Source organism: Bombus fervidus, chromosome 8 (assembly GCF_041682495.2).
Source record: "Bombus fervidus isolate BK054 chromosome 8, iyBomFerv1, whole genome shotgun sequence".
Taxonomy (NCBI): Eukaryota; Metazoa; Arthropoda; class Insecta; order Hymenoptera; family Apidae; genus Bombus; species Bombus fervidus.
Window position 1 is genome coordinate 523208 of NC_091524.1, and position 15953 is coordinate 539160.

Consider the following 15953-nt stretch of genomic DNA (forward strand, 5'->3'; position numbering starts at 1 on the left):
ATATTGGTGAGACTTCTCCGATTGAAATGAGACCAAATATGATATTGTTATAAAATTTGGTTATGTTGTGCTGACATTGTGCTTATGAATCTTCCTTGATTATACTTGTTGCTGTGCAATATCCAGTTGCCTCCTAACTGTTAGAATATAGGCTGAAGACCTAGCGCTAAGGCCCAAACCTTACACGTGTTTAATGGGCGATATAAATAGACACGAACACGATACACCCATAGCACACTAACACTTTGTCCTTTCTCTCTCTTTTTTTTCTTTTTCTTGTTATTATCTTTAGTGCTAAGTATGTAAACAAAAGGCAGTCGCTGGCTACCTCAGAAGAAGTATTGCTCATCAGTTATTTATTAAACACCTCTTGTTAACTTATCAATCTTAATACGTATAATCTTGATAATTTCAACTATAGATTGAAAGTTAGAGAATTAATAAGTTTTACTAAGAAAAAATAAAAATCGTGAATCACAAATTAGTCATGACGTCAAATCTGATCTGCAGTTAATTTTTTCGTTCACTTTTATTGTTTTTGTAAACGAATACATACGTATGGCAAAACAGATACATCACGTTAGAAATACTATTCGCAGCTTATCAACTACTAAAATTACTATTAAAATGAAATTTAAATTTTATTATAACAAAAACATTATCGAAAGGAAAGTAAATTTAATATTAAATCTAAAAGATTATCGTGCATAGAGAATATATCAAAATTATTACATCCATTAACATTCCACTGATCCATTATCCACTGAAGGAACTTTGTTTAATTATTCCGTGATTTTGTTATTCTTATACTTGTGTTTATCTCAGATAAAAAGGTATGAACTTTTCGACCGAACTATACAATAAAATAGATTCTTGTAGCATAGAGTCACAACGAGTAATACCTCGTTTGTGATTGAGCTACATAGGTTTTAGCGCGGAACATCTTCAGTACTTGTCCACTGGAAGCAGCACTAATCCGGAAACAGCCAGAACCGTAAATGTGAGTACTCTCATTTCCTCTCTGACAGAACTATGTAAAAAATTCAAAACATAAATTGAGCATTATCGATAATATAGTTTGTACACCGAAAAACGTTATTTGATATGAACTCTATATCATATATTATTTATGATGTTACCACTGACTTGCACTACTTGTACATGTGAAACGTCAAGGCACATTTCAATGAGTTTATGAACCCAATGAATATATACATATTATGCTGTGAATTCATCTAGCGTGACTTTTGATTTCCATAAAGGTTTGAATTTCATATAACTAAGTAATAATGGTAAGAAATAATACAAACATTAATTATTTTATACACATTAGATACAATTTATAATATTTTAAATATATATTTTCGAAAAACATTTGTTTCATAATGAGGTAATGTTGTGAGCTAATGTTATAACTAATATACAACTTTACCTCATTATGAAACGAGTTTGAACTAAAGAAGAAAGTACAAATTTTCATTGCTTGATTCAATATAACAATGTTAAAATAATATGTTTCAGAGTTTTGGTTTGCCACCACTTGTTCCAAAACCTACTGTAAACGACCAGTTCAACATTCACGATGACAATTATGGTATACCTAATCCAATGGTTTCAGGGTACGACTAAACTATTACACAATTTTATTAACAGTTGAATTGCTAACATTTAATATCAATCATATTATTATTTCTTGTTAGATTAACAGCATCTAGGCAGCACATAGGTTATGCACATCCATTGGAAGCATCTGAGAAAAGTGTAAAAAAAATAATTTTATTTATTGGAGTAACAATTGAAAATCATAGAGAAAGAACAGGACTGTTGATTTTTTTATTTCATTGTCACTTTATGACTAGGAAGGGATATTTTAAAATAAATTAATAAAGTACATAGTTAAAAATGGGAAGAGTTTGTTAGATTCAAAGATATAGTCAATGATGTTTCTTAGAAACTAAAGATATAACTATTAACACTTAGCCAACCCCATGTACCACAGCGAACTATACGTTTCTCACTGCAATAAACAAGCCAACCTATACACTGTCCACTGCATATTTTTCCAAGTATTGAGGACTAATGTTCACTACTTAAAAAACAAAGAAGTCTAAAAATTATTTAAGTGGTCAATTATATTCTGCAGTAATGATTTTGCTTAATGATTTCACATATTGTTTATACAAAACATCAAATTAAGAATGCATATCAAAAATATAAAAAAATAGAGGTAAAATTAAAAACATTAAAGATGACTAAAGATAAATAACATGACTTGAACGTGAAATTAAAAATTCATAATGCATTTTAATATTTTTTTACAGTGTGGTATCGTTCAATTATAACTTTATTTAGTCATAACTGATAGTGTACCTTTTTAATTAATTTTAAAACCATTAAATTGGTGTATTTTATTATGTACTGTACTTTATAAAAGCAAAAAAAGTAGTGCAATTAATTGAGAGCAGTTCCAGGTAAACAATAACTGATAATAACAGAAAAAAAAAAAAAGGAAAAACACGTTACTAAATTTAAAAAAGGAGGTCTCCCTGTTCGGTCATGCAGTGATATATATATTCCACAGAGGAGAGATCTCCCTGTCTTGTTGGCTAAGTGTTAACAAATAATATTTTTATATTGTGGTAAACAATATTTTTAAAATTATAGAAAGTGGGAAAGAAATATATTTTTTTAAATATATATGTAATTTCAAAATTAAATAAAAGAATAATTTTGATAATATAAGAATGCTATTGTAAAATTGTTGACAACATACTCCATTTTAAACTACTTCTCTGTAAAGAATGAGAATTGTGACTTATTGTCTTCTCTTGTGATTTTCAATTATTTGTACAAAAATTTATAATATATATTATATATGTGTATACTTTTTAGTATGAGAAAAATCGTACTCGCATGAACATGGTGTTATTAAGAAACACACAAGGATTACATGCTCCAATGCGTCTAGCAATGGAATTAAAAGCTACTGAAAAAATTGGAAGACTTCCATTTCTTCCATCATCACACATGATGAAAGATGTGTTACTTGGAAAGGATGAAGAAATAGGGTAAATTAATTAATATATCTCATCTATCTAAATTAAATAATTTATTAGGTAGAGAAATTAATTTGATACCTTTACATTGAACCAACTACAGATCTGCCTGAAATGCAACATTTTCCTCTATTTTTGGATTTTAAACTATCAATTTTAACCATGAATTGACAAAACAAGTAACATAATAGTAATACTCAAATGTAATAAGAATTTGTGCAATTTAAAGTGACCTAAAATACAATTTCCTGTCATTTAAATAAACTAAAATTGGTCCAAAAGTAACAGAGATAAATAAATGCTAAATCATAAATATCTAAAAGCCTTATACAAAAAAAACATTGAATTAATTTCTATATCTAATATAATTAGATTGTATAAATTTATGCATTTATGTGAGATTTAAAGCTATAAAAATAAACAAATTGCATATAAGGTAGAGTAAAAAAGTAGAGCACTCATTAGAATTTTTAGTAAGTAAAACAATTTTGTATTTAGGTTCCCTTCATTATATTCATAAAAATATGTGTTTGCATAAATATTCCCAATCTATTTATAATTATACATGCATCCTCAGGACATTAGTTTATAATTTCGGAAACATTGATTAATATAAATATTAAGATTTTAATAACTTTTTATACATTTAGGTTTGAAGACATATTAAACATACCTGAATTTAGAGAACAAATGGGGCAACCACATGCTATTGTTGAAAAAAGTCTTGGAATATTATAAACACGGATATTTCTATTTCTAATGAGTTTGGCTTTGTATTATTGAATATCTTAAGTAACAATAAATGTTTGGTTCTTATAATTAGGTAATTTATTTTAAATAGCTAGATTTATTTAAGTGAAAAATTAAATTTCATTATATATATATATCTGACCATACGAGATGATCTATTCTGCTATTACATATTTTCTGAACTTCTTGAATTGCAACACGTAATTCGTTATCTTTCGTATCTTGCAAACGCATTTGAATTGATGTAAGAATTGTTTACACTTTATTTTCCTGCATATGTATTGCAAAAGGAATATGAAATTTTTCCTTGTATCTGAAATAGTAAATACACATATAACGCTACATTTTATAATCCTCTACTCGCAATAAAATTATATGATTAAACTATAATTTCTTTTAATTCATTCACAAATTATTGTATCTAATAATTGTTTTTCTTGCTTTGACATAGATTCGAGTTCAGGATTTTGTTTATAATTGTTCAGAATGTGATTCTGTGGTAAAAAATTCCCTTACTAATTTTACTATTAAAGCTGGATGTCTAAGCAATACATTTTCCTTTCTTAAAAATAAATGACATAAATACTAGCATATGCAATATATTAATCTCCAAATAATATTTATTTTATTACATAAACAAAAATCCATATCATAAAATTATGAAATTAAAATTACATAATAATAATTGTTATTGTACATTGTCTTTACCAGAAGTATCCAAATTATCTAACTATTCATAAAAACATCTTTTAGTATTTTTAACTGATGCAAATAATCTCATATGTGCTACATATTGTGCAATATCTGAGTAATGTTCAACAACATTTTTAAAAAGCCATTCAAATTGTTCAGAAGTTAAAGCATTTACTTCTGATGTACTTAAAATCCCACCTAAATACATATCTAATACACAAACTGTATAATTTAAAAGTTTACATGCATTAAAACTTAGTTAAAATTTCACCATTCATAATAAATATTATCTATACAACTAGAAATATATTAACATTTAAAACATTGTTATTTTCTTTCAAATTTATATTTTTTAATAAAAATTGTATAATTCTAATTATAATGATAAAATAATTGAAAAATGATAAGTTTCATAGTGAGGATACTTACTACTGATACCATACTGTTCCTTTCTTGAGATATAAACTTCTTCAAACTTCATTGGAGAGAAGCATGCACGAAGTTCAAAAGATTATCAGTAATTAATTTCACGCATTTGAAACAAAATTTTTTAAATAAATCACGATTATTTTTCAGGGTATAAGTATTTATTTCTGACAATTTATATATCAGTAACATTAACAGCAATAACAACTTACAACTATAAATATAAATTACGTTTCGTTAAAAATATAAAATGATCTTCGATATATTATTGAACTATTAACGCTTAAGTATGTTCCATTATTGGTAAATCAAATTCAAGGTTACAGATAAAGAGAGATTTACATATGTATTAAATAAAATAAATGTGGCATAATTCATTATATAAATATATAAACACATTTAAATATGGTTTTTAAATAATATTAATTATTCTCTCATATACTATAAAATATTCAAAATTTACTTAATTACACCTGAATGTCTAAATACAATATAAATGTAATAGTTTAAAGAACGATAATGATTTTAAAAATCTATTATATTTAATCGAATGTACGTTTTAAAAATTTAGTAGTATTCGAAAAATATAAAAATTTTAATAAATATGAGTAAATGTATTTGAAGCAATGATCTTTTGAATTGATTGAAGCAATGGATTTTTAAATATTATGTGTTTAAATGTATAAATCTCTTATTTAAATATTATGATTTAAAATATTAAACAAATAAAGTTTAAATTATTCACGATAAAAACTTTAGAAATGTATTATATTTAATCGAATGTATATTTTAGAAACATAATAATTTTCGAAATATTATAAATATCTAGATTTAATTACAAACAAAAGTATATTTGAGACAATATATGTTTTATTTACAATGTATTTAAATATTGTAATTCAACGTAAAACTTAAATTATTCAAGTTACAATGTTTTTCATAGAATATTAACTGTATTACAAAACATTACTTAAAATTTAAAATTTGTAAGAAATCATACATCGATCATTTTACGGGCGATGAAATTCAATATTATATGTGTTACATGTTATATGTGTTCGATGTAGGTATGTAATAAATTGGGTAATAATTAGAATTAATTTCCTTACAACGTTATTTTGTGATAATAGATTTTGTTTACTCCTCGTTTTAGATAAACTAGCATAAAACCGCAGTTTATCCAAAGAAAAATAAATATTCAGCGCTACGACAGACATGAAAGGTTATCGCAATTAAATTACAGAATTATCAAATAGCCAGTATAGTTCAACTCCGTATCCGATTGCGAGATACTTTTACTTTACTATTAAATATTAAATTAATTTGGAATTAATCACAATATCATCATTTCATTATCAGGTTCATTATTTAAATTTTTAATAGAAAAATATAACCTTCGTATTACACAAAGCATAATTTCATATAATATTGAAAAATATGGATATTAAGATTTTGGACGGTGGATTTAGTTCACAATTATCCACTCATATTGGTGCAAAAATTGATGGCGATCCTCTGTGGACAGCAAGATTTTTAGCGACAAATCCCGATGCAGTTTATGCTACGCATTTAGATTTTCTACGAGCAGGTGCAGATATTATTGAAACAAGTACATATCAAGCTTCAGTTCCTGATTTAATGAAATATTTATCTGTAACTGAAGAGGAAGGTATAAAATTATTACACAAAGCTGTAAATCTTGCTAAAAATGCAGTGAATGATTATATTAAAGAAATTATAGAGAACAATGATATTGAAAATAAGAATCCTATCATTGCTGGCTCCTGTGGACCTTATGGAGCTAGCTTACACGATGGTTCTGAATATAATGGAACTTATGGTAAAACAACACCTCGTGATACCATCATTGAATGGCACAAATCACGTATAAATGCTCTTGTAGATGCTGATATAAATTTATTAGCACTAGAAACTATACCTTGCTGTCAGGAAGCAGAAGCATTAATTGAACTTTTAAGAGAATATCCAAACATTAAGGCATGGCTTTCATTTTCTTGCAAAAAAGATAGTCAAAACATAGTAGATGGGAGTAATTTCCAAGAAATTGCTTTACGTTGCTATAAAACGGCATTACCAGGACAAATAGTTGCCATTGGTGTAAATTGCATTGCTCCAGAAAACGTAACTCCTTTACTAAAAAATATCAATACAGGGCCAGCGAATGAATTTATACCATTAATCGCATATCCTAATAGCGGTGAAATCTATTTACAAAGTGAAGGCTGGATAAAAAATGGAAACTCTGCTTCATTTGAAAATTTTATTCCTGAATGGCTAGAACTTGGAATACGTTATCTTGGAGGATGTTGCAGAATGTATGCAGAAGATATAAAATCAATTAGAAAAGAAGTAAAGAATTTCAAGAGAAAAGGGGAGTCATAATGGATTAACTGTTTTATTTAATCAATTATTTTAAATACGTCATTATGTTAAATGAATTATTTTTTTCCTGTTTATTTTAAGTAAAGTTCTGTGACCTATATATTAAATATTTAGAAAATATATGTAGGTTTTTATATAATCTTATATTTTGACTAATATATCTTAACAAAATATATCAAAATTAATAACATCTATATATATATATTACGATTAATAATTTTCAGTTAATATTATTTGCTACTAAGGAAGGAAGATATATATATATATATATTTTTTTTTATATATTCATTGCATACATATATATTATCATACATATATATTGTTATATTTTTTTGTCATAAAACAAACTGTGTATTAATCTTGTTCATTTGTTATGTACTGCATTACAATAATATGAAAACACTATGAAAACTTAAATTCAGCACTATTAGTAATGATAATAAAAAACAACTTCCAACTTCTGTAACAAAAAATATCAATTAATGTTTATTATCAGTTAATGCTTATCACATCAATGTAATTTGCTAAATTTAAAAGTGTTAGGCATATATATATGATAAATATCATAACACGTAGTTTATCGTAACATACGTAAACACGTGACTATATCTGATCTTAATATAAAAATTGTACAGTGTAGGTACAAGAAGAAAATTAACGGTTTTTGGAACAATTATACTTAAGCTTTTGTTCACGTTAATATTTATCTTACTGATTCGTTATGGACTTTGGAATAAGTATATTTCATAAAGCCAATTGTAGAAATTATTGCCTCAGACTCGCAAACACATCTAAACGGCCAAGACGTGTGTGAAATAATAAAAGTTGGTTTTCTCGATGTTACAAACGCATTACTATTATACAAAATTATAGTTATATTTAAAATGTTTAAAATTGAAAAATAATTTTATATTTCTACTCGTGAATAGATATTCTTGATATTAAAAATATTTGATAACAATTTTAAAAGAGAATCATGCAAGAAGTGAAGGTGTTAGATGGTGGATTTTCTACACAATTAGCAACTCATGTTGGTGATATAATAGATGGTGATCCTTTATGGACTGCACGATTTCTTGTTACGAATCCTAATACAGTTATTTTTACACATTTGGATTTTTTAAAAGCTGGAGCAGACATAATTCAGACAAACACTTATCAAACATCTGTTGATGGTTTTTCAAAGTATATGAATCTTTCAGAAGAGGAAGGTCTTAATTTGTTTTCTAAAGCTGTAGATTATGCTAAAGAAGCTATAAATTTATACAAAGATGAGATAAAAAATAAAAGAAATGTTATAAATGCAAATCCATTAATTGCTGGATCAGTTGGGCCTTATGGAGCCTGTTTGCATGATGCTTCAGAATATACTGGAAAATATTGCTCAACTGTGTCAGAAGAAATTCTTATGAATTGGCACAGACCACGTATTCAAAAATTAATAGAAAGTGGCGTTGATATGTTAGCTATAGAAACAATTCCAAGCAAGCTAGAAGCAAAAGCACTGGTTAAATTATTGAAAGAGTTTCCAAATAGTAAAGCTTGGTTGTCTTTCTCATGTAGCTACGATGGAAAGAGCATAGCAGATGGCTCTCATTTTCAGGACATAGCACTATGGTGTTACAAGGAAGCCTTGCCAGGACAAATTTTAGCAATTGGAGTCAATTGTATCGCACCACAAAATGTAACTTCTTTATTAAAGGGAATAAATGAAAATTGTAAACAAGACTTTATACCACTGGTAGTATATCCTAATAGTGGTGAAAAGTATACAGTAGAACAGGGTTGGGTGAAAAAAGGAGAAGGATATTCTTTACAGGAATTTATACACGAATGGCTTGATTTAGGTGTTCGATACATAGGTGGATGTTGTAGAACAAATGCTGTAGATGTGAAGAAAATACGAGTAGAGGTAGAAAAATGGAAAAGTAATTAAATGTTGAAATTCTATTACATATATTGCACATTTACACTACAGGATAAAAATAAATCCTTCAGAATATGAGCAGAAGATTTATTAAAATATTTTTATACATATTTATAATTAATATAAAATATTTTTCCTATAATCATTTATGGATTACATTTTATATTGGATATATTTTAAGAAACTTTCATTTATAAATGTAAAAATATATATGTACATAAATTGAGAAAACAGATGTTTGCACAATTTCTCCTTTAACAAAATAAATGTATGATAATGTGTATATACATATATTTAATGATCAAGCCTAATAATATAATTAATAAAATTTAAAGATCTTTAAATATTCTTTATAATTAAAGCTCAAACAAAGAATATGTCAAAAGATTCCATAACTATTTATTAAACATGTAAAAAATTGGTTACAGAACAGTATAAATTTCTTATCTATCAAAATACATTCAGTTTATTAATATAAATTATATATTATTTATATCATATTAAAAAAATTCACATTTCATGTATGAAATTTAAACAATAAAACAAATACATACTTCAATATTGAACGTTTTACAATATTGACATTATTGCAAACAGTTATACGTAATGTGAATATCTATATATTAATTCTCCAAAGACTGGAAAATATAAACCAATTCATTACCTATATAACATAAACTTCCTTCTACATTTACATTTACATTTTTGTTTTCTATATCAACATTAAATACGCAATTGGGTGGAATATGAGTTTTACCTTTTAATATATTACCGGGCCTAGTCTTTATCCTCGGTCCCATGAGAGGATCATTATAGCGATACAGAGAAATTGACGTTGGATCTAAAAAAAATAAAAAATTTAGTGAATAATGTAGGTTAGGTCAAATCAATTTGATTTATGCATACTCTTTATAATTTTGTTTTCTTTTAATATTCGTGATATTATATCCTCTATAGTGTCTCCATCTGCTATTATAATGTCCATTCTAAATAAACCACTGTACTTCTGTGGATTTATGATGCATACTGACACTCCTTGCTTAGTAGAAAAATTCATGTAAGGTGCACCTGGACAACATTCCTCCTTCGTTTTTTCTGGAGCTTCATCCGTATACTTTATCATGATATCCTCTAGCTAGATGTGAATAGAAAATTATTAAACCTAATAAAAAATATTGAAAAGAATATAATACTTACATCTAATGTATTTTGAAGATAATTTTTGTTATCTTGGAGAATCTTAAACTCATCAAAATCTAACGTTAAATTCAATGCACTTAATCCGACAAGTTGCATTTTCTCTTTCATAACTTGTACAAATGGCATTACCCGTTTCATATGTTTTTTTAATTCCTGTAGTTTTCCCAATTCTGTTGCAATAATTTTATTTTCTGGTAGTTTATTGTCATTTTTCTGAAAAATAATTTTGCATAAAATATTTTAGTATAAATACATAAATTAATTATATTTATAGTATTCACATATGGTATGAACAGAAGAATAGATTAGAGCTTAACGATTAGTAACTTAGAAAAGGATAATTAAAGCGGGTGAGAGTGCGATAGGTAAACATAGGAAATAAGAGAAAAAATACTAAGTTGGAAATATGTCCTAAGCCAATAGGCGAGAATTATATATAATAATAAAATATTTCGAATATTCTATTATATATTACTTACAAGATATAAGTCTTTCATTGTAGATAAAATAGTACTTTGCCAAGGAGGATACGTTTTAGCTACCCAAATAGTACCTTGATTAGGTTTCTCTGTGACTGATGTTTCATTTTTTCTCTTAGGTGCTTTCTTTGGCGTTAAATAATTTTTTAAGAGAATCCTAAATGAATGTGCAGCATCCATAAGATATTGTGATGATTTTATAAGAACTTCATCTATTTCGCCTACTTGGGGCCATTTGGCATTTAATATACTACCTTCCTATAAAAATGTTATTTCATTATTTTTAATATTAATAAGTTCATTATTAAATTTTATTTATTTCATTTAAATTTGTTGTAGTCATTGCTTAGAAGTTGTATTAAGTAGAAAAAACTTACTTTACCAATTAGAGACCACACATGTTCTGCTACATGTGGACAAATTGGAGACAAGAGAATAATTTGAAGTTCTATGAATTTCATAATTAATGTCCAACTAATGCCATCTAGAGAACTCAATTGTAAATATTTATCTCTTGCTGCTTGTAATTCAAAGAATCCTGTTCTTAGTGCTTCTTTGTATAACATTTTCGAATAATTTTCTCCGGTTTCTTGTATTTTCAAGTTCATTTCACTGATATAATTGTAAACTTAATATAGATTTTATAAATTTTTCAAAACGAAACTTTATAAATATTTTCATAAGTACCTTTCGAAAACTTTGTCATTAAATGTAGATGATTGTCTTTGTTTATAGGTATCTTTCGAATCCAACACTTCTTTAACCCATTCAATAAAATTATATAATCTAAGAATTCCAGCATCAGCCATGTTTTCTACGAAATTAGCATCTTCTACTGAATCACCAGCATCAGCTAGACAAAGTCGCATACCATCTGCAGAAAACTTCTCTACAGCTTCAGTAAGTGTTAAGAAGTTACCCTCTGATTTAGACATCTAAGAAAATTACTTGTCATTTTCTCCAATAATTGTAAAATGTATTAAGAAAATCATATTTTTTACCTTTGCTGAATTTAAGAGGAGATGACCATTCGCTCTGATACCTTTTGGCCATAACTCAGATTGTTTAGGCCAGATTGCAGTATGATTATAAATGAAGAACGTTAGATGATTTTGTACTAAATCTTTCCCAGATACTCGTAAATCTACTGGATACCAATAATGAAATTCACGTCGCATATGATCTAATGCCTCTTTCTTTATATCTGTTTTCGGAAACTTTACATCTTTGAAAAATATATAATCCCATACTTCGGATGTCATTTCATTAGCTCTATAAGAAAATAATTCAAACATAATTTCTTTTTATAAAAAAAGCTAATGTTAATTAATAAATAACTAAAAGTTAATGTTAAAGCAAATAATAATTTTAGTAGAAATTTGGAATTTTACTTTATATTGTAAGTATTTGGTTTTTCGCCTTTGAAAGTTCCTCCTTGTAATAAATGTGCCACGGTATAATAAGCCATGTATATTGTTGAGTCTGAGAGTGATTCTATCAACCAACTTTCATCCCATGGTAATCTAGTACCTAGAATTTATACTTATTATATGCTAGAAAAATTACATAACGTCTTTTCCTTACGAAGTATGTATAATCTTACCAAGTCCGTAAGTTCTTGAACATGCATATTCATGTAACCAATTAAGACAGGCTATAAAATTCTTCCTCACTTCTTCATGGAAGGTGTTGAGATTATTTAAAGCTTCCATTGCTTCGTTTCTCCAAGTTTCTTCACCATAATCCAAATACCATTGGTTACATAAAGCTACTACACACTCATCATTTGATCGTGAGATTATAGTTTTTTCAGGTTCATAATATATAACTGCTTTTCCCTCGTTTATCAATTCTTTTTGTATTAGCTTTTTAACTTCTTGAACTTTTTTTCCTTTATATGGACCAACTAGCAATATACCATCATAAAATCCTTTCAGATATACCATTTCTTTGGCTTCTAATAGTTTAGCTGTGTCATTTTGAGATTGGATTTTTAGCTTATTGTATAAAAATATCGCAGATAAATTCCCGAATTCGGGTATTTCGAGAATAGATATCTATCATATACAATTTTGTTAATTACATTTTAGCTTATAATTTGATACCTTTATCATTACAAAAATACACTACACTTACAGGATCATAAGGCAGCACCATTTCATCAGTTATACCATATTTCTCTCTAAGACCTTGTTTTTTTTTTAGATCCATTAAAGCTGCATAATCATCAGGAGAATCGCTAGGTACAGAGGTAACAATTCCAGTACCTTTGTTTTCTTTAATAGTTAACATTGGCAATGTGTAAATCACTTTATTAAATGTAAGAGGCGCTTCTATTGGTAGTCCTAATATGTCCTATCAATTTTATATTATTTATTACATGATATCATTATAAGCAGATTTTTTCTTATAAATAGTAAAGAAGGATATTACTTTTCCAGTAAGTTCTAATGCAATTTGTATCTTCCCCTCCTCTTTAAAGAAATCTTGGTAAGCCATATTTCGAGCTGCTCTTTTTGTTGAAATATAAACATCTCCATTCAATAGTGTATAAGCAATGTAATTTATATCTGGATGAACCCAGCAATTTGTTTGACCATACATTGTTTCTGGTCTTAAAGTACCAGCTACTAAATAAACTGGTTTGCCAGAAAGAGATCTATAGGAATATATGAAATGTTCAATATTTAGATCAAATTTTGTAAATTTATTTGTAATACCTACTTTAAACTTGGAGGATAAGGTTCTTGTAGTTTCATTTTAATTAATGTATATTCTTGTGGTCCTACACCTTCTCCAATTGATCTATCGTGATCCATACAAGGTTGTCCATCTTTTGGTGAATAAATTGAATATCTTTTTCCATATTTTATTTTGTTTCTAGCTTTTAGATGTTGAAATTGCCAACGTACAAATGAATCAAAGAATGGGTTTGCATCAGTTGTAATAAATGTTCTGCGCCAATCCACCTAGAACAAGTTTTACATTGTTTCTTTTTTCAAAAATTATTACATATTTATTATCAAGTTATATATTTTTTCTTACATGTAAACCAATTGATTTTAGATCTTTCACAGCAAGAGGTGGAAAATAGTCTAACCAATATGTAGCATCAGCAAATTTCTTGATGTCCTCATCTTTTAAGCCAAGTGTTTGCATAATTTGCCATTGATATTTTGCAGTAACATTTTTTGCAACTGCTTTACTCTAAAAGTAATAATCATTTAGGAAATAAAATATACGAATATTTTAAGAATTAATAATGGATTCTTTACCTTTGTTCCTTTGCTTTTATCTTTTATTATTACATCTTCTATAACTTCCTCAATTCTTTTTTCGTTTGGAAATTGTGGTGGATATCCATATAATTCCATTTCTCTCTTTAACTTATCAGCACATGCTTTAATAGGCATACCAGTACAATGAAAGCCAAATGGAAAAAGGACTTTCTTCCCTAAAAGACGGTTGTACCTTATCGCAAACTATAAGTTATATAATAAATTAAAACTTTTATTTAATTTATACTTGTATAAATTATCTTGTTATTATGAAATGCTTACCTCACATTTTGATAATGAAAATGTATGACCAAGATGAAGTCTTCCATTCATGTAAGGGAAAGGAAATGTCGCAAGAAACTTTTCGTCAGAATTTGTCTTTGGTTCCAAAGGTGCATCTGCCTCAAATATTTTCTCAGCTTCCCATTTTGTTTGCACATCTCTCTCAATTTTTTGAAGATATTCTACTTTAAATGTCCCCTTCCTTTCTATTGCCTATTTGTAACAAATAATTATAAATATTAGGTTGGTATATATGAAATGTTGTTTCTTTGAAATTTGAATTTGACACACCAATATTAGATATTAAATTTTATTTTATCGTTAATCACATTAAATAAGAAATTATAATCAATATTAAAAATATTTACAATGAATATGAAAATTAAATAATTAGTTGCCATTAATAATCAAAATAATCGAGAAATATTTTTATGAAACCTTACATTTAGAAAAATGCCATGAAAGCTTTTAGAAACATAAATTTAGTGTTTGAACAGGTTAAAAACCTATTTTGTTTGGATAATTTTTAATGCATAAATTATTTTTAAAAGAATTGTAAATAAAGTTTGTACCATAAATTCTTATTTTATACAGCACGTAAATTTAATAAATAATTTTAAGTAAAAAGCTTTCAATTTTAATAGATAAGTAAATATATAAATTAAAATATAAAAATTATATAAATAAGTTAAAATATGGGTTTTTTTAAATAAGATTTAATTAACATTTAAAATAAAACAATTAATCAAACAATATAGTCCCTCTGTTTAAGTAATATAAGAAGCTAAGCGATTGAATTTTATTAATTACGGCTGGTACATTTTATCCTTATAGAGGTTATTTATCTTAACTTGTCAATTACTATTCAGATTTTGATTAAATACATTAATAATAAATGAATATAGTTTCCAAAAAAGTAGTATTAGTATGTACCATTTTGTTAAAGTTACAAGATCCAACAAAATCTGACTTAAGTACGTAAGTGTTGAATACCATATGTTAACGTTCTTACAAGATACTGAACAGGTTCAATAGAAAATGATGCAATTTACACAGGTAAACGAATAGATGATAAATATTTCATTAAATGATACAGCACTTGATAAAACATAAAAGTAAACTTTTTAAACAAATTTTACTGAACTATATAAAGAAATCTACATCAGAAAAAAATATTTTCATGTATATTTAATGTTATCCATATATTTTATTTAAAAAGTTTTTAGCTTATAGCTAAAGTAGTGATGAGAAATACTTATTCATCAATTTAAAATATGTATTTCATTACGTATTAGCACAAAAAGGCAACGGTGGTAATGAAACAGATTTGGGGAATTGATCAAAGGAAATTCAAAGAGATTATAATAGAAAAATACGAATGTTCGATTGTCTGTATACGGGACAGAAATCTGGGAATGGAAAGAATTCCGTGCAATGGCGAAAGGCAAGCAATGTTTTA

The 15953-nt window shown here is 26.8% G+C and overlaps 5 protein-coding genes across 6 annotated transcripts; 3 read left to right on the top strand and 2 right to left on the bottom strand.

Annotated features, from left to right (window-relative positions):
• The first annotated feature begins 1128 nt into the window (after positions 1 to 1128).
• Positions 1129 to 3875, top strand: Pomp (proteasome maturation protein). The gene is made up of 5 exons (XM_072008298.1): positions 1129 to 1292; positions 1522 to 1619; positions 1701 to 1761; positions 2893 to 3068; positions 3707 to 3875. The coding sequence occupies exons 1-5, from the start codon at positions 1290 to 1292 to the stop codon at positions 3792 to 3794; spliced, it is 426 nt and encodes a 141-aa protein (XP_071864399.1). The 5' UTR covers positions 1129 to 1289; the 3' UTR covers positions 3795 to 3875.
• LOC139989642 (2-oxo-4-hydroxy-4-carboxy-5-ureidoimidazoline decarboxylase-like) lies at positions 3720 to 4837 on the bottom strand. The gene is given in 3 exon segments (XM_072008117.1): positions 3720 to 4119; positions 4248 to 4300; positions 4504 to 4837. Coding segments are annotated over 3 exon segments (447 nt in total). The 5' UTR covers positions 4708 to 4837; the 3' UTR covers positions 3720 to 3929.
• A 1046-nt stretch (positions 4838 to 5883) lies between these two features.
• LOC139989785 (betaine-homocysteine S-methyltransferase) lies at positions 5884 to 8006 on the top strand. Its single transcript, XM_072008404.1, has 2 exons — positions 5884 to 5992; positions 6056 to 8006. Exon 2 carries the CDS (start codon positions 6363 to 6365, stop codon positions 7326 to 7328), a length of 966 nt encoding a protein of 321 aa, XP_071864505.1. The 5' UTR covers positions 5884 to 5992; positions 6056 to 6362; the 3' UTR covers positions 7329 to 8006.
• Positions 7828 to 9333, top strand: LOC139989786 (betaine-homocysteine S-methyltransferase). Its single transcript, XM_072008405.1, has one exon. It carries the CDS (start codon positions 8305 to 8307, stop codon positions 9262 to 9264), a length of 960 nt encoding a protein of 319 aa, XP_071864506.1. The 5' UTR covers positions 7828 to 8304; the 3' UTR covers positions 9265 to 9333.
• Positions 9334 to 9791: 458 nt separating this feature from the next.
• Positions 9792 to 15551, bottom strand: Leurs (Leucyl-tRNA synthetase). 2 transcript variants are annotated; one of them, XM_072008358.1, is made up of 16 exons: positions 15428 to 15551; positions 14495 to 14707; positions 14210 to 14416; positions 13980 to 14141; positions 13659 to 13903; positions 13368 to 13593; positions 13071 to 13289; positions 12538 to 12991; positions 12326 to 12464; positions 11936 to 12206; positions 11622 to 11869; positions 11312 to 11546; positions 10935 to 11192; positions 10453 to 10668; positions 10162 to 10390; positions 9792 to 10096 (listed from the first exon to the last, which is right to left on the bottom strand). In XM_072008358.1, the coding sequence occupies exons 1-16, from the start codon at positions 15488 to 15490 to the stop codon at positions 9879 to 9881; spliced, it is 3603 nt and encodes a 1200-aa protein (XP_071864459.1). In that variant the 5' UTR covers positions 15491 to 15551; the 3' UTR covers positions 9792 to 9878. The 2 variants fall into 2 exon arrangements, with proteins under 2 accessions (XP_071864459.1, XP_071864458.1); XM_072008357.1 differs by having other exon boundaries at positions 10162 to 10386; positions 10449 to 10668.
• Between the last annotated feature and the right edge of the window lie 402 nt (positions 15552 to 15953).

Coding starts and splice junctions, on each gene's coding strand:
- LOC139989785 (XM_072008404.1), top strand. CDS start 6,363: ATGGATATTAAGATTTTGGACGGTGGATTTAGTTCACAATTATCCACT.
- Pomp (XM_072008298.1), top strand. Junction 1,620..1,700: donor CCTAATCCAATGGTTTCAGG/GTACGACTAAAC, acceptor ATTTCTTGTTAG/ATTAACAGCATCTAGGCAGC. Junction 1,762..2,892: donor TGGAAGCATCTGAGAAAAGT/GTAAAAAAAATA, acceptor TATACTTTTTAG/TATGAGAAAAATCGTACTCG.
- Leurs (XM_072008358.1), bottom strand. CDS start 15,490: ATGGTATTCAACACTTACGTACTTAAGTCAGATTTTGTTGGATCTTGT. Junction 11,547..11,621: donor AATGACAAAGTTTTCGAAAG/GTACTTATGAAA, acceptor CAATTATATCAG/TGAAATGAACTTGAAAATAC. Junction 11,193..11,311: donor TGTGGTCTCTAATTGGTAAA/GTAAGTTTTTTC, acceptor ACATTTTTATAG/GAAGGTAGTATATTAAATGC.
- LOC139989786 (XM_072008405.1), top strand. CDS start 8,305: ATGCAAGAAGTGAAGGTGTTAGATGGTGGATTTTCTACACAATTAGCA.